Source organism: Acinonyx jubatus, chromosome D1, assembly GCF_027475565.1.
Source record: "Acinonyx jubatus isolate Ajub_Pintada_27869175 chromosome D1, VMU_Ajub_asm_v1.0, whole genome shotgun sequence".
NCBI lineage: Eukaryota > Metazoa > Chordata > Mammalia > Carnivora > Felidae > Acinonyx > Acinonyx jubatus.
This window is the reverse complement of record NC_069390.1, coordinates 4,979,011-5,000,587: the sequence shown is the minus strand read 5'-3', so window position 1 is coordinate 5,000,587 and position 21,577 is coordinate 4,979,011. Positions and strand designations below refer to the sequence as shown.

Below are 21,577 nucleotides of genomic sequence, written 5' to 3'. Positions count from 1 at the left end.
CTTTCGCGTCTCCTGGATCCATGATGCCACAGTAGACTATTGGGCTGTACGGTAAATGTGTGGCCGGACTGTCTTCCAGACCGGCCAGACCCTCTCACCAGCCCCCTCGGCAACGTATGCCAGTTCCGGCTGCTCCACATTCCTGCTAACGTCTGATATTGTCAGTGTCTTAAAGTTTTAGCCACCATCACAGGTGTGTAGGGAATCACACTGAAGATTTGATTTGCATCTCTTTTTATGACTAATTACCTTATGCAGACAAAAAGATGTGTACTGGCCATTTGTTTCTCTTCTGTGCAGTGTCCCAATCTTTTGCCTGTTTATAAAGGAGGTTTGGTTTCTTGCGAAGTTGTGAGTTCTTTCTATATTCTAAATACAAGTCCTGGTCAGATACAAATTTGCAACATCTTCTCCTGTTTGTGCTTGCCTTTTTATTTTCTTAAGGATGTCATTCAAAGAGCCACAGTTTTTCATTTTGATTAAGCCCAACTTACTTTTATGGTCAGTGCTTTATGTAACCTAAGAAATCTCTGCCTCGGTCAGGAAGCTTCTCTCTTGTGTTTTCCAGACACGTGGTGGTCTGAGCTTTTACATTTAGGTCTGTTCTCTCTTTCAAGTTAACTTTGGTGTATGGCAGGAGATCAAGGTTCAGTATTTTTTCCATATGGCTATTTAGTTGTTCCCACATCAGTTTTGAAAATATAACCCTTTCTTTCCCCCAATGAATGATTGCGGCCCTTCTGTTGAATACTGGTTGGCTCTACGTGTGAGTCTATTTCTGGGCAGTGGACTCTGCTCCATTTGACTGACGTCCGTCTTTCCAACAATGCCACACTGTGTCGATACATCTCGAGATCAGGCAGAATGAGTCTTCCGACTTGGTTCCTTAGTTTTAGTTTCACATACATTTTAGAATCAGCTTATCAGTTTCTGCCAAAAAGCCTGTGCGGGTTTTGACTGGGATCGTGGAGACTCTGGAGATCGGTTTGGGAAGAACAGACTCTTAATACTGAGTCTTCTGAAGCCATGAATGTGGTCTCTGTCTCCATTTAGGCTCTCTTAGCAATGTTCTACAGCTCTCAGTACACAGGTCATGCACATATTTTAAAAACCTTATCCCTAAGTATTTCATACTTTTATGCCATTGTCAGTATAGTGAAATTTCATCTGTAACTATTTCTACCATATAGGAATGCAGCTGGTTTTTATACACTGCCCTTGTATCCTGTGACCTCAGTAAACTCCCTGCATAGTTCAGCTTTTCTACTGATTCTTTTATATTTACTCATGTACATGATCATGTCACCTATAAAATAAAGGCACTTTTTCTTCTTCCTTTCTGATTATGAATTCAATTTATTGAATACATATATGGTCATTTGTTATGTCAGTTTTGGTAATTTGTATCTTCTAACACATTTGCACGTGCACACTGTCGATCTGTTGGCATGAGGTTATTCATAATATTCTCTTACCCTTTTTAACATCCATAGGATCTGTAGTGATGTCTTCTTTATACCTGGTATCAGTCATGTGTCTTCTCTTTTACTTGCTCAGTATAGCCAAAAGTTTATAAATATTATTGAACTTTTCAAAGAACCAACTTTTGGTTTCACTGACTTTCTTTTTTTTTTTTCCCATTCATTTTCTATTTCAACGATTTCTGCTTTTATTTTTACTTAGTTCTACTGACTTTGGGCTTAAGCTTGTTTTTCTCTTTCTAGCTTCTTAAGGTCACTGGTTTGAAAACTTTCTTATCTAATACAAATGTGTAACCTTCAAAGCCACAAGTTTTTAAACACTACTCGAACTACATCTCACAAATTCTGATATACTGTGTTCCCTTATAATTTTCTTTGAAATATTTTGTTTCATTTCTTCTTTGATCCAGGGCTTATTTAGATGTACTGTTTAATTTCCAAATAATTAAGAAGTTTCAAGATTTTGTTGTTGTTGATATCCTATTAAATTCCACCAGGGTCAGAGTATATTCTCTGCATTTCAATTCTTTTCCACCTGAGACCTATTTTCTAATGCTCAGCATATGGTCCATCTTGATGAACATTCCATATTCAATGGGCAAGAATGTACCTTCTGCGGTGGGCATCAGTTACGTCAAGCCGGGAGAGTGCTGTCCACTCCTCCGTCCCTCCTGCTGCTGTGTTTCTGGTTCTGCTGTCACCAAGGGAGGGGGAGGTCTGCTCTGTGGGTCCGCCTCTCTCTCCATCAGTTTTCTCAGGTTTTGCTTTACGTCTTTTGAAGCAAGAAAGGTATGGACGCATTCACGATTTTCTTAATGTCTTCTAGATCAATCGATTCTTTTATTATTACAAAATTATTCTTTATCTCTGGTAGTATTTTTTTGATGTCTACTTTGCCTTACAATAATCACTTGACCGTGACTAAATCTGCTTCAAAACTCCATATTCCCCTTCTCTGGCCTGAGACCACCTGTGCAGTACCAACCCTTCCGCCTCGTACAAGACTAGGGGATCAGAGAACTAGTCACTCCCACCTCCTGTCTCAAAGCAAGGTGCTCACTAGAGACTTTACATGCCCCTGCCCTGGAACACGCTCCCAACACTCACCATGGGGCAACAGAGGGCTTAACTCGAGGTTAAAACTGTCTACGTCAAGGACGCTTCCTAAAGTTAGAAGAAAACGACAGCCTGGCTTGTCAAACTTGCCTGCAGCAACCAGGACGGCTCATTGAGACAGCACCAGCCGCCCGCACGACGTGGGGTGCTGCAGGCCGGAGAACGGAGCCATGACAGCTGAGGAAAACACAGAGGCAGACCCCATCGTGTTCCTTCACTCGCTGTCCCTTGTGTCCGAAGGGACTGAGGTCAAGGGCTGGACCTCCAGGGTCCGATTTCTACATCCCCCAGGCAAACCACAGGACCACACAGCATTCTCTGTGGAGCAGGGAAGGCCTGGCCTGCTGGTCACCTGCCTTTGCAGATGCAGAGCCAGTGAGAGTGGGTTAAATTATGCAGCCTTTAACCCTCAGCTTCCTGGGCTGAGCCTGCTGTCCTGGTGCCGGGTCGCCTCATTCACAACTTGCGGGGGCACAGGGAGCCCTCTGCAAAGAGCGGTCATTTACCACCAAGCATTCACGGACATCGTTAACGATTTTCTTTCTGAGAATAGAAGAGAAAACCACCCCCAAAACATACCATGTACCCAAATTCAATGGAAGAAATCTTGGCCTGTACGATGGACCAAAGTCCCCAGAAGAAATGGGACGCAAGGGCAAACCTGTAATTACAAGAGCAGGAGACGCACGTGAGATGGGCGGCACCAGCCACAGGCCCCATGACGGAATTTCCTGCAGGTGGGCGTTTTACCGCCTCTGGATGCAAACTGGGTCTGCCCTGGCCAGCTCGGTGGGATTACACGCCACAGGGAGCGAGCAGCTACAGGGAGCACGGCTGCCGGCTCCGCCCACCTCTGGCTGGGGGCGGGTGGACTTGCCGAGTGGGACGGCGACCGTCACACAGTCACGGGACCCAACGGGGGCCCTGGGGGCCACGCAGGCAGGCACGGGCTACGCTGGGAAAGAAACGCTCTCTGCTACACGTGTGAGCCCACGGCACCAGCAACCCTCAGGGCGCATTGCGCAGCAAGAGGGGGAAAATGCAGGCCTCTGCGTAACTCACCACCCTTCCTGGAGCTGGATGCCGCCCCACCCTCACCCCTGCCCTCGCAGCACAGCGGTGAAACAGAGGAGGGTGTGACAGTCCCCATCTCTACGCTGCACCATGGCCTCGGTCACCGTGAACCCACGCACGTGCCCCCTCACAACAGTGCCTGTGGGCTTCACTGAATGCTCTAGTATCCTCCTCACCCCTGCTTGTACTCCCTGACCCTCTACACGTCCCTTGGGGCTCCCCTTCCTGTCTGGCTCTCCATTTTTCTATGTTCTATCCATTCCCGAACCAGAGAGGGAAGCTCCGTGCTGCAGGGGGAGCCCCAGGGACAGCAGGGCTGGCCACATGCTCAGCAACAGGGGTGTGGACACTTCTGAAGACCAGGATCTGGAAGACATGATCTGTGCTAAGTGGGCTGGACAGAACAAGGTGGGTCAGAGGTACGGAGACATTTTTAGCAAGAATCTCCTGTTGTAACAGACCCCAAAGGATGGGAGTAACTCAAGCCTCCAGACTTGGGAGATGAGTGTATATGATACACAGGGGTCTGAACCTTTACAAAATCCAGAAGTTTCTCAGCCCTGCTTTGAGAGCTGCTGAAACAAAGTTAAACAAGCAAGACTCAGAACCAATGCTCACAATCTGTCATTATTTTTTAGAAGAAACACATTAATGGATGGTGCCCACCATCTCACGAGCATTGGGCGACAAGAGGGTGCAGGCCCTGGATGGCACGGCCTTGTGCCGCTGAGTCTTACACATGGATTACAGTTTGGGGCACCATCCAAGCCTCCTGACCTTGTGCACTGACCCTGCTCCCCACCCCTGCCGTGAGCTGCAATCTAGAGAGGTGTCAAATGTTCCCCTTTGGACAAAGTATAAGTCCTAGAGATGTATGTTTGTAGAGAAGCTCCTAAAATACTCAGGATTGCGAGCAGTCACCCCAGTCATATTCTGGAACAGGACAGCTATATTTATCAATCAATGAAAGGAAACAATTACCTATTGACTTCAAGCAACATCTCTTCTTCTATAATGCACTTTTCTTCATTACTGAGGTTTTCAAATTCATTTTGGAATGCGGCCAAGTAATTGGAAATAAAGTGGAGCTTTAAAAAAAAGGAATTACATCAGAGTCAGTGACGGTTAGACAGACGGTGTCGACAGCTGTCAGGAAGCACTACACGTTCAGTGGACACCCCGCATCACCAGAGACGCCTGGAGAAGGCCCAGCCGAGCCCGAGCAGCTCTGTGCCAGGCGTGGGGAGTGTGGAAGCTCGCTGATCCGGCAGGGAGCTCCAGCTTGCTGTCGATGCCGTCTTGTTGGCAAGACTAGTACGGGAAATTACGATGACTTCCAGCGAAAACAGGTAGAATCTAATCCACACTCATGTTTCCCATGGTCTGGGTGCAAAGCCTACATCATGCGTCTCCCCAGACTGGCTGGCATTCTGTGCGGGGTCACCGCAGGAAGCCCAGGCACAGGCGCCAGGGAGCCCAAAGGTGTTGGCAGGTGCCCCCCCGCCACCCGAGGGGGAGAGCTGACCAGACCGTGCGGGAGGGCCTTCCCCCTGTGGTGCCATGATTATCTACACATTTATGTCCGTCCGTTGGCCACGTCTAATTTTGGTTTGGAGAAGAGGGTCTACCAGGCCCCACACATAGTCCACACTCGCATTAGGATTTGGGAGATCCCATGTCCTTCTGTATTTCATCTTCTACAGAACACAGCAAACTGCCGCTTGCTTTCTCTGATAAATAAGGAAACGGCATCAGTTATGTGACCTAGAAGAACGCCAGGAAGCGATTACTTACTTGGAATGCCAACACTCCTTCTCGACCAGCTCTGCCATCGCCCTTCTCCAAAACCGGCTTTCACACACTGTACCCCCTCCCACCAGAAGGCATCCCTCCAGCCCAAGCACTGTCCTAGCAGGGGGTTCCAGAAGGAGTAAATCTGCACAGAAAAGGTGACCGCTGGCCCCTAGTAAATTCTATGCAGCAGGTGCTACTCTGAGCATTTGTTTCTGCATATTACCTCGTCCCTCATGGTAACAAAATAATTTCTGCAGATGAGGAAATGGAAGCACAGACACAGCAGGTGACAGTAAAGTCAGTAGCAGATTGGGATTCAAATGGCACAGTAGTTTCGAAAACCCATGCGTGAACCACCACACGTGATGGGTTAATTTCCAGGAGATACTAAATACTCAAGTCGGCAGAAAATTTGAATAGGTCAACACCCTAAGAGATGGGGTCACCATTCATGGCCTTCTCTCCCAAAAAGTTCTAGGCCCACGTTTTCTTACAGGCAAAGTCTACCAAATCTTCAAAGAACGTCACGTTTAATATAAATTTGTTCCAGAAAATTAAAAAGGGACACCCGACTCATTTTATTAGACTAGTATAATTCTTATTCCACAAGCAGATATGAATAATGGTTTTTAAAATGAACGTTACGAGCCCAATCCGCATATGTACACAGATGTCAAACTCCTAAGTGAGAGATTGCTTAACTGGATCCAAGAGAGCGATCCAAAATAACACACTTCACTCGAGCGGTCTATTTTAGAAATTCTAAGATGGTTTAACATTTTAAAACATCTCATTAACGGCCTAAAGTGAGGCAAGTGCGAGATTACCTCAGCGGTGCAGAAGGGGTATCGAAAAAAGACCAAGAACTACTCGCATTGCTGTGCGGTGCTGGTGGTCACACAGCTCTTCTGCGCGTTAAATAGGAAACCCGCCTTCTTACTGAAAAGCCCCTCTTCCCGGCTTGAGGGTTCTCACCTCTAGGGCTGCCCAGTTTTTACAAAGGTCTGCTTTCTTTTCAGTGAGGCAAAAACTCAAATACCTGAAGACCGCTGTTTCTTCTTCCTCAGGCTACGGCTAAATGGCCTACTCTTCCCCTCCCTTCCTTCTCACACACTTCCCTCTTGCCCTCCCTTCCTTCTGACCTTGAGGGCCAGAACCAGCCTGGCCAACTGGTACTCAAGTTCATCACAGTTGGCCCTACGACGTGGCGAGAAGAGGGCAACGCGGTTTCCGTCCCACAGCAAGTCAACATCGGAACGGCAGCCCCCGGCGTGTGGGCCATCGACTGAAGACACCATCACCGCGCCTGGCGCAGGCGAGTGACGGAGAAACATGTCCCGAGTGAGTTACAGCAGCAACGGGCCGCATCCCCGTCCTTGCGCCGCTCTGACCTCTCTGAAATGCTGCTCACTGGCAGGGGTTCCGCGGGGAGAGCGGTTCTGGGGCAGGGGGGTCGCGAAGCGGGTAGAGACGCTGTCCTGCACAGGCTCAGGGAAGCGGGCTCGGCCCTCCCTCTCCACAACCTGGCCTGCTTCCACCCCGCTGCCCACTTATCCCCAGCCGCTCCAGCAGCGGGCTGAGGAATGGAGTAGGGGCTCCCAAGGGGGAAATTGCCACAGGGTGATCCTTCACGCGGCCCCTCGACCCCCACACTCGGGACAGGACAGGGAACTGGTTAACACCACAGCGGCTCCTAAGTCATGCTGCCCAAAAGATTACTTCTGTCTGCAGGGAGTGAAACACACACAGGAAACACCGTGATCCCCAAAAAGAAGGCCAGAGAGCAGAACAGAGGCTGGGCTTTTTGGAAAAAACCAGAAGGAGCTACAAAAGAGACCACTCTCTAACCGAACATAGGTTATCGCCGGCATGGGGATTAAAATGTCAAGTTTGTGTCTTGACACAAAATAACATTTTAGAGCAAAAGGGTCTGCGGAACCATTCTGACCCTTTCACAAGAGTCTTGTGAAAATTGAAGAAGTGATCAATTCTAACTGCATAAAACCGACTCATGTAATTTACCTCCTATCAAGCCTCCACCCAGTAGTCTCCTACCTGCTGTTTCTTGGTGGGGTACTTCAGGATGTTGGCTCTGAAGAAAGGGTACTTTTCATAGTTATAGTCATACATCCACTCGCAGAAATGATTCCCAATGTCAAATCCCCTGAAAGAGAGGTAAGAGACGCTGTGAACCGGGCACCCTGCCACGGCACAAGGCTCCCTGGCCAGAGAAGGACAAAGGCCGAGTCGTGAGCACCCCTCCCAGCAACAAACTGTCCTTCCCGAGGTTCCCCGGGGATGACAGTGTCAGTGACAGGGAGAGCCAACGGGGCAGTTACCAGAGCCACAGCCGACCGGAGCCACGAAAGCGCCCATGACTCAAGAGCCATTGTTCAAGGGGCGCCTGGGTGGCTCAGTCGATTGAGCATCGGACTCTAGATTCCGGCTCAGCTCATGATCTCAGGGTTTGTGGGAGGGAGGCCTGCACTGGGTTCTGTGCTGCCAGTGTGGAGCCTCTTGGGATCCTCTCTCCCTCTCAATCTCAATCTCTCTCTCTCTCTTCCCCTCCCCCACTTGCACGTGCGTGTGCACTCACTCAAAAAAAAAAAAAAAACTTAAAAAAGAAAAAAAGCAATGGTTTGAGAGCCTCCTGTACTCAGGGCTCTGACCTCTGACACCAACAAAATACCAAGTTGCGCATCGTGACTCCTCACACCATTGCTCCCCACGAACCATGGAGAACAGGCCTCGCTGCCTCACGCACCACTGCAGGCCGCGGGGACAAACGCACCAGCTTCCGCTGTATTTTGTTGGCACTGCTGCCTATTTTCTGCTCTAATTGTTTCCTACGTGTATCATTAACCTAATAGAACGATACGGAAATAAACACATTTTACTGTAACGTGTTACCTGTAATTATAACTGCTGTATTCGAAGTCGATGAGCATCAGTTTCTGCTTTTCAGAATTCTCTCTGCCTTCCAGCATTAAGATGTTACCTGCAAAAAAGGTTTCGACGACGTGCCATTTACTGTGGGCTTCACAGTGGAAGGCACGAGCCCCTGACCGGCAGGGCCAAGAGTGGTTCTGATCCTCTCCGGGAATCCGAACCACACGAGTGAACGCAGGCCACAGAGTCCCAGGAGCAGCACTGTCACACCCCCCCCCCCCCCCCCCAAAACAGAAGGCCCGGGCCGTGCGGACACAAGAGCCCCTGTTCACAGCAGCCCAAGAGTAACACGGCCCCGGGCTTACCCCCGAACAAGAATGGCCCGCCATTCGCTTGCTGGGGCAGTACTCCCCAGTCGTTTCACACAGGGGTGCAGAAGACGACACTGGACTGGCATGCCAGAGTTCTGGCTGACCCAACATGCCCAGCAGCGCTGAGGCGGGGTGGCAGACGGGCCGGCTGTGGCCCACCAGCTAGGGAGCTGCGTCCTGGTGTCCCCCCCCCCCCCCCCGACGAGGATGTCACCGGTGAGGGCAGCTACCGTGCGTATGGCTCCGGGGACCATACTCGGCCCCACTGCTTCGCCTCACCCACTTCTCCTCCTGAGGAGGAGGCCACAGGTGGCGTTCCTTCCGCCACAGGTCCCGTGAGGCCGAATTCCGGGCCACAAGTGAACTGACTGCCAGACTGGCTCTTCAGACACACGTTCCAAGACCCCCACACTCTACACGGCGTTCAGCGTGACTACGGGGCTGGGGGGTGGCACCGGAGAGCCAGGCTTTGCTAGGTTTTCGGCCCCTCTCTCTCCAGGGTTTCTGCAGGAGGTGCACTTTCTAGGCTTCTCGGCATCCATGTTCTGTTTCCGGTAGCCAGCAAAAGGAGACTTGGAAGCAGATGCCCAAAGCGGCAGAAAAAGGGAGACAGACGCCCCCAGCTTCTCTGGCCCTTGCACACATGGCCACCGCCGGCAGCCGGCCTCCCTCACGCCCCCGGTGATGTCTGTGCCGCGACCGCCCGCTGCCACGCAAACCTGTGGCTGACGCGTCTACACTGCGAGACGTGGCCAGCAATGATCAACTCTTCAATAAACAAAGACATCAAACTGATGTCTTATCGATGACTGACCCTCAACACGGACTATTGTTAAAATTAAAAACAAACCGCTGAGCCTGGCAAACGGCCCGAGGGTGGGCACGAGCCAGCAGCGACGGAGAAGACAAGGACAGCACGGCGGAGCCTGCCGGGTGCCAAAGCACCACGGCAGCACCCGTGGGACCTGCCCAGCTAGACCAGGCCTCCATTTGAAGTCACGGTGGGCAAAGGTGGCTCACAGTAAGGGGTATCCGGCGTCGTAATTTCCTGAAGGCAGAGAGACTCAAGGCCATGGCAGAGTGAACTGATCCTGAGAGCAGGTGACCTCGATTAGCCGCGAGGCGCTGCAGGTGGAGGGGACGAGGCCCCCAGGACCGATCCCGGCCACGGTCATCTCCTACTGTGCCCTCAGATTACCGAAGTCCTGTGTCCACCAGAGTAAACACTAAACGAGTAAGTGACTTCGGAAGTTTCCGTCCTTTACCCTCCCAGGTTAGCGAACATTCTCATTTTTTCTTCTGTGAATGTATTTCTTGCAAAACTGGGAGGATACCCCTGTGTTTTTCCAAAAGTTGCTTTTTTTCTCTTAACACATCCTGGAGATTTTTCTGTATAAAAACCCGACCTCATTCTTTTCAACAGTTACACAGCACTCCATTGTGCGGCCCTGCCATTATTCACACAGCCATTGCCCTCTCCGCGGCCCTGGCACTCATCACACAGTGGACACACACACACACACACACACACACACACTCACTCAGCCTTCCAAGCAGACACACAAAGCCAGCTCCACAAAACAGGCAGCAATCCTTACCTTCCTGACAGTCGTTATGACAAAACACAACTGGAGAAGGGGTGGATTCCAGCAGCGACCTGGGAAAGGAAGGTTTTGTCGTCACTCGTCACACTGCAGGCCAGAGACAGAGCGCCACCATCTCTGTGCCCGGCGCCACACGGCCTCCGTGCAGTGCTTTTCTTGTGGCCTCCGGGAGAGCCACCATCACGCGACGACAGCTCCGCAGCAGCTCAACCCAGAGACCCTCGTGAGCCCCCGGGGTGCCCAGCTCTTCCCGTGTGGGCCCCCTCCTGGAGGACCCTCCTCACGTGGCTGTGGGTCCTGGCCCGCAGCGCCCACCCCAGTATGACCCTCCTCATCAGTCTGCCTCTGGTCTCCGTCACACCTCTTACCACGACTTGACATTACGGGACGTGTTTGCTGGTCTCCGTCTCTCCTACTAAAACACAAGCGCCTTGAAGAACGTCCCGGTCACCACTTGCTGGGCACCACGTGCAAATGTGACTGAGGAAGGCCCGCACCGCTGCACCCCAAAGGCCGGGCGGTAGCCCCTGCTCGGAGGCCAGCGCCGAGCTTCCTACTCCATTTCCCCCCAGAGCTTGCGGCGCATGGTTCCCCTCCTCTGCGGACACCCCCAGCCTGCCGTCCCCGCGACCTCCGTTCCAGAAGAAAACCCGCGCCGTCACCATGGACCACGCCTCACCTCAGGTTCTCCAGTTCCAAAGGCAGGTTGTGGCGGAGGAGTCTGTGGAGCTGCTTCACTCTGGGCTCCCCGGCAAACTTGACCCTCAGGACTTGATTCAGATACCTTGCAGGAAAGGGGAGAACAGAAACCACCGCTCAGTCCCCCGTGGCCTCCTCCTGGAGCTCCCGTGAAGTGCAGCCACGGGATGCCGGTGGGGAGCCCCGGGCTCTCTGGAAAACTCACTTCCTGCCCACCCACCCGTCCGGCAGACCAGAGGAAGGACTCCGACCACCGTGGCAAGCAAGTACTCACGCTGGCACCTCTGGTGGCCGCTAACACAAAACTGAGTCAGAGCCAAGCGGTTTGGCCACTTACTTTTCCATTGTTCCAAAAAGCCATTTTGGTTCCTTATTGAATGGCATTTTCATACCATGAAACGTGGCCATTTTCTCAGCTATTTCTGCAGAAATATCTGGCAAACTTAATTCTTCAGTGTCTAATCGCCGGCTCTGGAATAAAAAAGGGAGTTAGAAAACAGCATGTGTTCAGGGAACCTGGAGGTGTGCGATCACACAAGCCTAAGGACTGGGAGTCCGTTCTGTAGGGCATCTAAGTCTCCTCCGGCGCACCGAAGTCCCGTAGGAGCGGGCACCGTGCCCCGCGGACAGTGCCCCAGCAATCGCCATGGCGTTTGTCAGCAAGGGGGAGGGGCCTGCTCCACAGCTCAGTATCATTTTGAACCCTTTTAATCCTGAGAAGGTCCTCCCCGCATACAAGCGTTTAGGCAGACTCTGTGCTCCCTGCCCTCTGCCTGACGCCAGAGCGTGCCCTCTTCCCTGGGAAAAGCTCCAGGTTTCCAGCGGTCTGCCACATGAGCCCGTGTCTAACTCCTTCAGCAGCTCGGACACCCCGCCCGGACACATCTCAGGCAAGAGGTGGTCCCAATCAGGAGCACTGCCAGGAATTCAGCATGAGCCACGGCCCCCTCGCCCACGGTGGCGTCCACAGCCCCCGCCTGGCACAGAGCAGGCTCTCAGAGCGCAAAGCTGAGCGAAGAAACAGAGGTGCCCAGCTCCCACCACTGCGGCTCCCGTCACTGCCACCCCCAGAGCTCCCAGTTCCCACTACTGCGGCCCGAGGCCACGCCCGCTCCGGAGGCAGGTCCCAGCTCCTCACGAGGAAAGCACAATCCACTGAGACCTGTTCGTCCTTCCCACACGCACTGCTCCCCTCCAGAAGCCCAAAGAGGCATTCCTCCGAAAATCCAGAGTGGCACAGCACAGGGGTGAACAGGGGGAGTCTCCAAGCTAGAGACAAAAAACCCAGCTCGAACCCTGGCTTTAATCCTCATGTCAAAGGCATAGGGCCAAAGGCACGCTGCTCAGACCTCTGCGTCTGACTTTCTGGTTTCCACAAAATGAGAAGCACATCAAGTCCCTGGCGGGGCTGCTCTGAACGAGGGCGGGTGCTGCAGGCAAGGGCCCTGGGCCAGCAGCCTGCCGGGCAGGTCTTGACAAATGGTGGGAGCCCGGCGACGAGAGCTCAGGGCTCCCTGGAAGCAGCAGGCCCAACCTCGCCCTCCTCCTGCACCTGGGGCCCTGCAGCTTCTTGAGCGGTGGCACCAAGGTGAGGGCAGGGCGTTCACTCGGCTCGGTTACAAAACGCCACTGATCTGTTTGGCACCGTGGAAAGTGTAAGGCTAACCGCGCTCAAAAATGAGCCCCTTGCAGGGTTCTAAGCTCCTTCGGAAAGTGCAGCAGGAGACCAGCGTTCGCAGAGGTCACTTCCTGTGCCCTCTGGAACGTGGCTACGGGGACCGGATGGGGTGGGGCGCACGCGGCAGTCCCGAGGAAACTTGCAAGCAAGACGTGCCATCAGGCCGAGCCAAACGCAATCACCGTCTCTGGGGTCAAAAGCGGTTGGATATCGGTAGTTTCAAGTGGTTTGACCTAGTATTTTAACAGAATTTTTAAAAATCTTCATGACACAGCAAACGTTATATATAAAGACACTGGAATTACAGAGCTCAAACCGCATGCACCCACGGACACTCCGATGCCCGCATCCTGGTCCGGGACAGGATGCCCCGTTATTCTGAGCTGTGGTCCCTGCTCCTTTCCCTTCCCTACAAGGAGTTTCACCACATGTGTATACTTCACACAGCTGCCGGTGTGCTTCCAGGGCTTTATTAAAATGACCTGTACTATTTGTAGCCTTCACCACCTGGTCTTGTGGCTCAGTGTCTGTCACCTTCTTAAGGTGCATCCGTGTCGCCACTCGTAACCACAGGAAGTGCTTTAGATTTTTAACTCTTTCAAATGCTTTATTATTATCTCATTTGATGCTCATGCAGCCAGATGTTACTGTCCTTACTGGGACAGTTATAAATAAAACAATCGCCAGGTGGCAAGCCAGGTGCCAGGCTAGAGACCGAGGCCTGTCGGCTGGCGGCCGCTCGTATGGCGCCACCGCATGACCTAGAAGAGGGTTCCCCTCCTGGGAGACAGGTCACAAGGAGGCTCCTATCCCTGGGCTGTGGGGAATTAGACCGTCAGCAGCCCTTCCTCCAGCCTCTCGCCGAACACGGGTTGAGTCCTGGCGAGCAGGGCCTCCCGTCAGCCAGGCCAACCGTACAGGTGGCCACGTGAGGCCGGGCAGGAAAAGGCAGCCATTCGTGACCCTGTCTCCGAGGGGCCCCACAGGTGAAGAAGAGGAACCCTTCACCACATCTGTGAGCTTGGCTGTGAGTGGGAAGGCAGGCCGGCCAGGCTCAACAGCTCCACCTAAACGGCCCGGAGCCGCCCCACGCTCCCTCTAACGCGAGCTCTCGAGGCCCGAAGCCCTTCGTGGGTTTACTCACACGTAACTCTAAGCGAGACACGCTGGTCTGGATGTTAGAGCAACATCAGAAATGCCTCAGGACAGCAAGAAAGGGCAAACACTCCCAACTCTGGGAAACGGGATTTGAGCCGGGCCCTGAAACACCAGAGGCACTTGACGGCCCGTGGGAGCTGGGGAGACTCAGACAGAGGGAGTGAAATGGGAGACGAGGCAAAGAGCAGTAGTGGCCCCACGGGGCGAAGACCCGGGTGTGGCACGTGGCGGCCAGGGCCACGGGGACCCGCAGTGACTTCTAAAGGAGGCCCGGACGTCCACGGGAACAAGGCGAAGGGGGAAAATGCCGGGGTAAGCAGCTTTAGGGGTCAGTGGAATGTAGGCTTCGTACAGATTTTTCATTCGGATGAACATCTTTGCAGAAAGACAGAGGTGCTAATGTAAACGCAACAGAAGTTTGTTTTTTCTTTATTTCTGACGCAATGGAATAACGTGTCACATTCGCTACGTCCAAGCGCGACGTCTCGGGCTCTTGCAGCCACAAGGGCAAGAATCCACGTTTTGTGTGCGGCGCGTGCCGGCCGACGGGCGCAGAACACATCTTACCGGGATAAACTGTTCCAGGCGGCCTTGGGGGAAGATGCCGTAGAGCTTGGGTCCCAGCGACCTCTCTGCGAGAATGGCAAACATAACGCTCTCCAGAACCATGGCCTCGGCCCCCTAGAACAGACAGCAACACAGCACACGTTTCCTGAGGGCTGAGGGTGCGCAGGCACGAGCGCTTCCGCGGGAGCAGCGGCATCAGCCCCAGCGCCTCTACGACTAGGCGTCGTGACCGCCACCCCCATCTGGAACGCGAAGACACAGAGATCAACATCTTGTAACGTGCAGGGTCCGTGCTTGCAGGGGTCACGCTACACCAGTAAGATTTAAAATTCCAGTTTAACTGGGTCGCTGATTCCAAAAGCAGAGTATCTGTTGGTATTTTACTGCTCGTATCTACCTTAAAACTTCTATGAACTCCACCCATGGCATCTTCTCAAAGGCCACCACAATGCCGTCCACTCTGGAGAGGGGGGTGCTGGCCTGCTTTTCGGCCGCGAGTGCGGAGCAGGAGCGCGGGGGCCTTCTGCCACCGAACCCATCCTGAAGGACAGCTGACAGACCTGGGCCTGTTTTTCGGTCCAAAGAGCGCCCTGGCGCGGCACATCCCGGCCTCCATGCCCTGCTCTTATCCCTAGTCTTTGCTGCCGGTTTAACTTTGTCTCTTGCCAAAATCCCTGAGGCTCCTAAGCGGTCTCTAGTCCCAGTGACTCAGGTGGGATCTACAACCATCCTGCCTACAAAAATCATCTTTTGGCCTCAGTTCAAATTCACTCCTCGGTCCGTTGCCATTAAACAGCAAATTAACCTCTAAGTCACTGTGTCTGAGGAGGGGCCAGCGGGCGGGGGGAGCTTTCAGAGGATTCTTATTCACCCCTTGTTAAGAAACGTGCCGTGGGGAGTGCGATCCCGCACAAACACGGAGCAAAGCGAAGCAGCTCTGTACGCTCATGTTACAAACACGCACAACGGGACCAACTCAGGCAATGACAGGGCGCTGACGTCACAGAGAAGAAAACAGAGAAGCTACTTTTCCAAAGGACACGGAACCACACTGGAGTAAACAGCCATTTGATCACCCTCACATTTTGGGGAGCAAACGGCTTTGCTGGTGATCCCCCGTAATTCCAATTTAGCCACCGTCTCGTGTGTGTCATTTATTCCCACAACTGTGGGCTGACCACCTCGTGAGACCCGCTCTTTACTTACTCACTTGCAGTTTGGCACCTACGGCTGCCGTGAACGATACCGCGTCCTCCCCAAATCCACACGCCGAAGCCCTGGCCCCCAGCGTGATGGTGTGTGAGGACGGGCCTCTGGGAGGGGGACAGGCGCAGATGAGGTCACGAGTGCGGGGCGCCCACGCGATCAGCGTCCTTATACGAAGAGACACCAGAGAGCCCGCTGCGCCTCCCTCCGTCTCTCCATCCCTCTGCCATGTGAGGACTCGGAGAAGACTGCACCCGCAGGCCGGGAAGAGGGCTCCGCCAGACCCCAACCGTGCTGGCACCCTGATCTCAGGTGTCTGGCCCGCAGCGCCGAGAAACAAACGTGTGCTGCCCGCACCCCCACGGAGCCTGTTATGGCAACCTGGGCAGACGCAGACAATGACCACACACGGCACTGCCCTGTCAGGTTAACGGCGTGGAGAACGGGGTCGAGGGTCAGACAGGTTTTATTTCTGAACCCCTCGAAGGAGGTGGAGTCCCTGCCGGCCCGACGACCCGCACCAGAGACACTCCGCAGGAGAGCGTGCGCAGATCTGCAAGGCGCCTCTCAGACTCGCACCTGGATGTCGGTGTGGAGTGAAATGCCAAGGCGCGTGCAGGCCGGGCACCGCGGGACGGGGGACGGGGGTGTGGAGGCGGACAGGCTGTCCGTGGTGGCTCTGTGCGGCCCTCAGCACACCCTCCCTTCTCACGATTTCAAAGGGTTGCATCAGGATTTCTTCTGTCTAGGTATCCAGATTTTGTCGGAATCAAAATTTGTTTTCTGGCTTCCCTCTGTGTGGAGAGACTAAGCCTAAGGGCCTTAGGGTTGGCGCCGTATAAAACATCCGAGTGCCCGATCCTCAACAGGCCTTCGCGTTTGAGGTTACAAACTTTATACAGAGTTAAGACCCACCGCATTACCTCAGGAGCCTTAATATTTTGCGCATCGTGTCCACGCAGTACAAAGGCTACTGGGGACTGACTTCACAGGCCGTGCTGTCGCTGAACACACACACTGTCCAGAATCCTCTAGAGTTGCGTCAACCCATCGCCAGGATGGAGGGAAGACGGAAAGAGACTTAAGAACTTTGCAGTTCTCTCTGGCATTGCTCCAAACACTATAAACAAGAAATCTCGTTGTTCATACGCAGTACCGCAGTTCAATATTTACTCCCGCTAGGGAGGAAGGGGAGCTGGTGCGTGGAGGGACAAGTCTGGAGGAAGAAATGAAGGAAAACAATCACAAGCAAGAAACATGGTTAAAATAGGTTAAGAAGGATAGCAGGTGGCACGCCTGGGTGGCTCAGTCAGGTAAGCGACCGACTCTTGACCTCAGGGTCATGAGTCTGAGCCCCACATTGGGCTCATGCAGGACACGGAGCCTACTCAAAAAAAGAAAAAAAAAGGGGAGCGGGTCATCTCAGAATGAGTGCATCGACTTGTGCCAGCCTTTTGGGAACCGCCAGGTCTCCAAACACCTCCCTGCTTGCTACTTAAGTGAGTAAAGAACCGGATGGGACCAGAGCGACCCAGTTCACCGCCCCAGCACTGGCCCAGGCGCCGCCACTGGCCATCCAGACACTGGTTCTAATTTCTTAGGACAGAAGGTCCTACCTCCGCTTGAAACCATTTCCTTGGCCCCAGGGAAACCGGAAAAGCCCGCAGGGACCCGCATCCCGGAGAGAGAAGCAGACAACGCACAAGCCCTGCGTCAGGGGCAGGACAGAGCTGCTTCCAGGAAATGACAAGGACACCTGAGGGTGAGACGGAGGTCCCCGAGGCGGGAGTGACTTTGGCACATGCAAGGGAGGGGAGGGGCGGGCGCCGGGAGCCCAGCCACCAGGAAAGAGGAGGCCCAGCCGGAGAAACCTCAGCGTGTGGAGCATTTAAGGGGAGGAACCCACAAAGGGCCTGAGATTCCCGGCGACAGTGAGGAGCACACTCTGGACCCACTCAATCCTTAAAACAAACCTTATATGCTCACAACTGTGCCAGACTTTCTAGCATTTTCTAATGTATTTCCTTTTAAAAAGCAACAAAAACGCTGACATCTCATGTCTGTGACCGATTCAGATGGGGGCAGCAGGAGGAGGAGGGAGCAGGAGAGGAGGCGGAGAAGGCACAGCCGTGATGGAGAGAGTGTGGCGCTCCGTGTGCTGCTGATGGCAAACTCAGGGGAGGAGCAAAGTGGCCACTGGATCCGAGCACGTGAAAGTCGTCGGTGACCAAAACAAGAATGGTTCCAGGGGAGTGAGGGGTACAGGGGCAGAAGTGTCTAGGCAGACTTTTCATTTTATCTATGACAGATAATTTTCTTTTACAAAATTAAAATTTGTGAGCCTGGGTGGCTCAGTCAGTTAAGCGTCCGACCCTAGGTTTTGGCTCAGGTGGTGATCTCATGGGTTGTGGGTCAAGCCCCACATCGGGCTCGGCGCTGGCAGCGTGGAGCCTGCTGGGGATTCTGTCTCTCCCTCTCTCTGCCCCTCCTCCCACTCTCTCCCTCCCTCTCTGCCCTTCCCCCATTTGCACTGTGTCTGTCTCTCTCAAAACTAAACTTAAAAGATGTATTAAAAGAAATTAAAATCCAGGAACAGAACATCAAACTTATGAACTTCTTGAGAAGACATAACAGCGTTTCTGTGGTATTCTTGCGCAAAATGCATAACCTCGTTCCGGTCATGAGAAAAGACGAGACAAACCCAAACCTGAGGGGACGTGCTACAAAATAACTGCCCAGCGAGCACTGGGACTGTGAGGCGCACGGAAGCAGATACACGGACTAAGGGGGGAACAACCAGCAAATGCGGCACTGGGGTCCTGGCTACATCTCAGAACAGAACAACAGTGGAAAACCCTGGGAAACTCAAGTCGTTGTTACTGTGCCACGTTGGTCTCCACGGTTGTGTCAGGTGTTAACGTCAGGGGAAGTCGGGGAAGGGTCGTATGGGAGCTCTCTGTACTAGTTTGAAAGCAAACTTCTGTTGTGTCTACAATCAGTTTGAAATAAAAAGTTAAAAATAAATAAATGCATCTAGAAAAGACTGAAATCAGGGGGTGCCTGGATGGCTCAGTCGGTTAAGCTGACTCTTGATTTCAGCTCAGGTCACGATCTCACGGTTTTGAGTTCGAGACCCACATGGGGCTCTGTGCTGACAGTGGGGTGCCTGCTTGGGATTCTCTAACACGCTCTCTGCCCCTCCCCCACTTGTGCACATGCTGTCTCAAAATAAATTAAAAAAAAAAAAAAGACTGAAATCAGCAGTATGATTAAGTCAGCTACAAATTCTGTGCGGTGGCATAAAGGTGTTTACTAAATTATTCTGTGCTATTCCACGTGCTCAAAACTTTTTTTTAAAAAAAAAAAAGGTTGATCGGAAGTGAGAAACAGAGAGTATATAAATACTCTCATACTCTCTCAAGAAATCCTGCTACAAGAGGGAGCAGACTCAGGCAAGGCCAGCAAGTTCTGTCCGCCACGAGGGACAGGAGCAACGCGCCTGCAGACAGGGAGAGAGGAAGCTGGAGTCTGGAGCCCAAGGGAAGGACCAGCCCATGAAAAGGGCAGGTGCAAACACAGACAGTTCACATGCTTGCAAGTGGACAGACGAGGGCCGAGAGCATAGCGGCCACCAAAGACTGGGGCTCCGTGGCCTGCCGGGGGCGGTCCTCCCCGGCCAAGCGGTTTCCCGCCAATGATGTTGCTCGGGTGTGGGCTTAGAGAAGGCCAGGTGGCTGGGCCCAAAGACCAAGCTGGACACGGAAATCTTCAGCGAATCAGGGCAGCTCTCCGATGGTTTTCAACAGAGGAGAAATAGTTTGGAAGCAGGAATGGGGAAGAAGCGAAAAGACACCACCCCCCCCCCCGCCCCCAACAGTCGGCCTGGAGAAGGGGGCTGGGGAGCAGTCTCTGAGACAGTGAGCCTGTGGAGAGGCCAGTTGGCAGGGGAAACGTTCAGAAGAGAGAGGACAAGATTACAGACAGAGGCCAGCCATCCAAAGGGGCTCCAAGAAGAAAAACCACCTTCCCCATTCCCGCAGCCAAATCCCTACCTTTTCACCCAAAGAAATTACAATCAGAGCACCCGCTGTTTGCTGCTGGGCTCTGAGTGGAAATCCAGCAGGCACAGGAGGAAGAAGCGCGGCGGTGACCAACGGGTCACCCGAGGCAAGGGCATCTTGGACGGAGGAGGGGAAGGGACAAGGAGCGTGTGCACCAGCGGGCAAGGGGCAGAATGTTCCAGAGCTGTCCACTGGCTCCAGCTGCAGCCGACGTTCAACAATTCTATACTGCGTCCGCTCTACACCAGGCAGGACAGCCGTGGCAAGACCACACGGGGTGGCGAGGTGCTGCCCTGAGTCTAGAATCTCACAAGAGGGGGAGGCAGACGTGAACCGCGTGACACTGAAAACCCCGGCCTGACAAGGTGCGGAGCGGCGGCATATGGCGCTCGGGGTGCGGGCACGGAACAGACACGCACGCCCAGTCCAGAGAGCAGGAGGGCTCCCTGGGGAAGCAACCCCGAGTGAGGTCCCATTACGTGCACAAGTGGGGGTGGGAAGCGGGCACAGTGGGGAGCACTCCAGCCGGAAGGAGCAGCATCGGCAAAGGCTCTGTGGCTGCAAGAAAACCACAGTTTAGGAGAACGTGGCTGGAGCAGGAATGTGGATGCGGGACGAAGGGGAGAATGGAAGGTTCAGCAGGATCAGACGACAGGCACCCGCTGGGATAAAGCCCAACCCGACCTGGGGCGGAGTGAGCACTGAAGGATGTCAGGCGAGAGGCTGACCTGACCAGAGGAGCGATTCGAGCGGGAGGGGGAGCGGAAACGGCGCCCCCAGAGGAGATGGCGGGAGCCTGGACCCCGGAGGTGGGCGGTTCCAGAGGAGACGGGCACACAGACCCTCGGTAGAGTTCAGAGGAAAACGGACTCGGGGTTCGGATACGGGGCGAGGGAGAGAAGGGGATATCGGAGGTGACTGCCCGCCCTCTGTCTGCAGAGGAAGGAGAAAATGAGGCTCTGCCGAGGGGACGGGGTGGGGAGGAGTCCGTGCGTTCGTCTTGGGCCTGGTGACACCACTGAGAGGTGGCGGTGGGTGGCGCTACCCCAGGCAGGGGTCAGGGCCGGGAAGCGACCCAGGGACGAGGGGCAGTATGGGAGGAGAGCCTCGGGCAGGTCACGGGCATTCTGGCATTTGAGACGCTAGGAGGTCAGGCCTGGAAAGGGGCCGAGGAGGGGAAGAAAGCGTTCAGAAAGGGCAGGGTGCTATCGAGTGCCGCAGAGAAGGGGAGTCAGAACTGGAGGCGCACGGGGGGGTCTATGTCACGGAGGCCCCAGTGGCCCTGGTGGCCCAGCCTTTTCTACCGCCGGCACACACGAAGGTCCACAGGCAAAGGCCTCAAATGGCTGCAAACTCACTGTCAATCACTTCCTGCCCAAGGGCGTCTCTGTCAGCGGTCACCCAGAGAGCACAAGTTCCAGATCCACTAGACGAGGGTCTCCAGGGAAGGGCACAGCCACAATAATCCACTGCGACGCGAGAAGGAAGTCACTACCAGCGCTTTATTTCTTCATGACCTCACCTCTTTTCAATTTCTACCTCTAGACCGTTTGAGTAATTCGAATACAGTGAGGAAAGCTAGTGTACTTATATACGCGTGTGTAGATGCAGGTTTTATGTCTGTGTTGTGTGTGGGGGGGGTGTATACTTATACACAAACTTGCACATGTTGGGACAGTATGCTCGAAAGTTGTTTACTCCCTGGAACGTGGCGATCACTCTCAGGACTCCCCACCTCTGAGCCTCATAGAGGGGCCAGGTGTGGACACAGCAGTGCTCCCGACCCCAGGCTCTTCTCTGAGTGTGAGCATTTCAGAGAGTGAGGTCGCTTGAATTGGGAAGGAGCCTTTCTGACCAGGCTACCACTCTGGGAAAAGGC

At 53.6% G+C, this 21,577-nt stretch overlaps 1 protein-coding gene across 15 annotated transcripts in view; it reads right to left on the bottom strand.

Annotated features, from left to right (window-relative positions):
* The window catches only part of CHKA (choline kinase alpha), a 62,189-nt gene that overhangs the window by 2,133 nt on the left and 38,479 nt on the right, over positions 1-21,577 (bottom strand). For 3 of the 15 annotated variants that reach the window (XM_053202840.1, XM_053202834.1, XM_053202836.1), the window contains 8 exons: positions 14,432-14,545; positions 11,366-11,499; positions 11,009-11,113; positions 10,324-10,382; positions 8,376-8,463; positions 7,521-7,629; positions 4,653-4,759; positions 3,177-3,258 (listed from right to left, as the gene is read on the bottom strand). In XM_053202840.1, the coding sequence (XP_053058815.1) occupies positions 3,177-3,258; positions 4,653-4,759; positions 7,521-7,629; positions 8,376-8,463; positions 10,324-10,382; positions 11,009-11,113; positions 11,366-11,499; positions 14,432-14,545 (798 nt within the window). The other 12 variants (XM_053202829.1, XM_053202832.1, XM_053202833.1 and 9 more) reach the window with 10 other exon arrangements.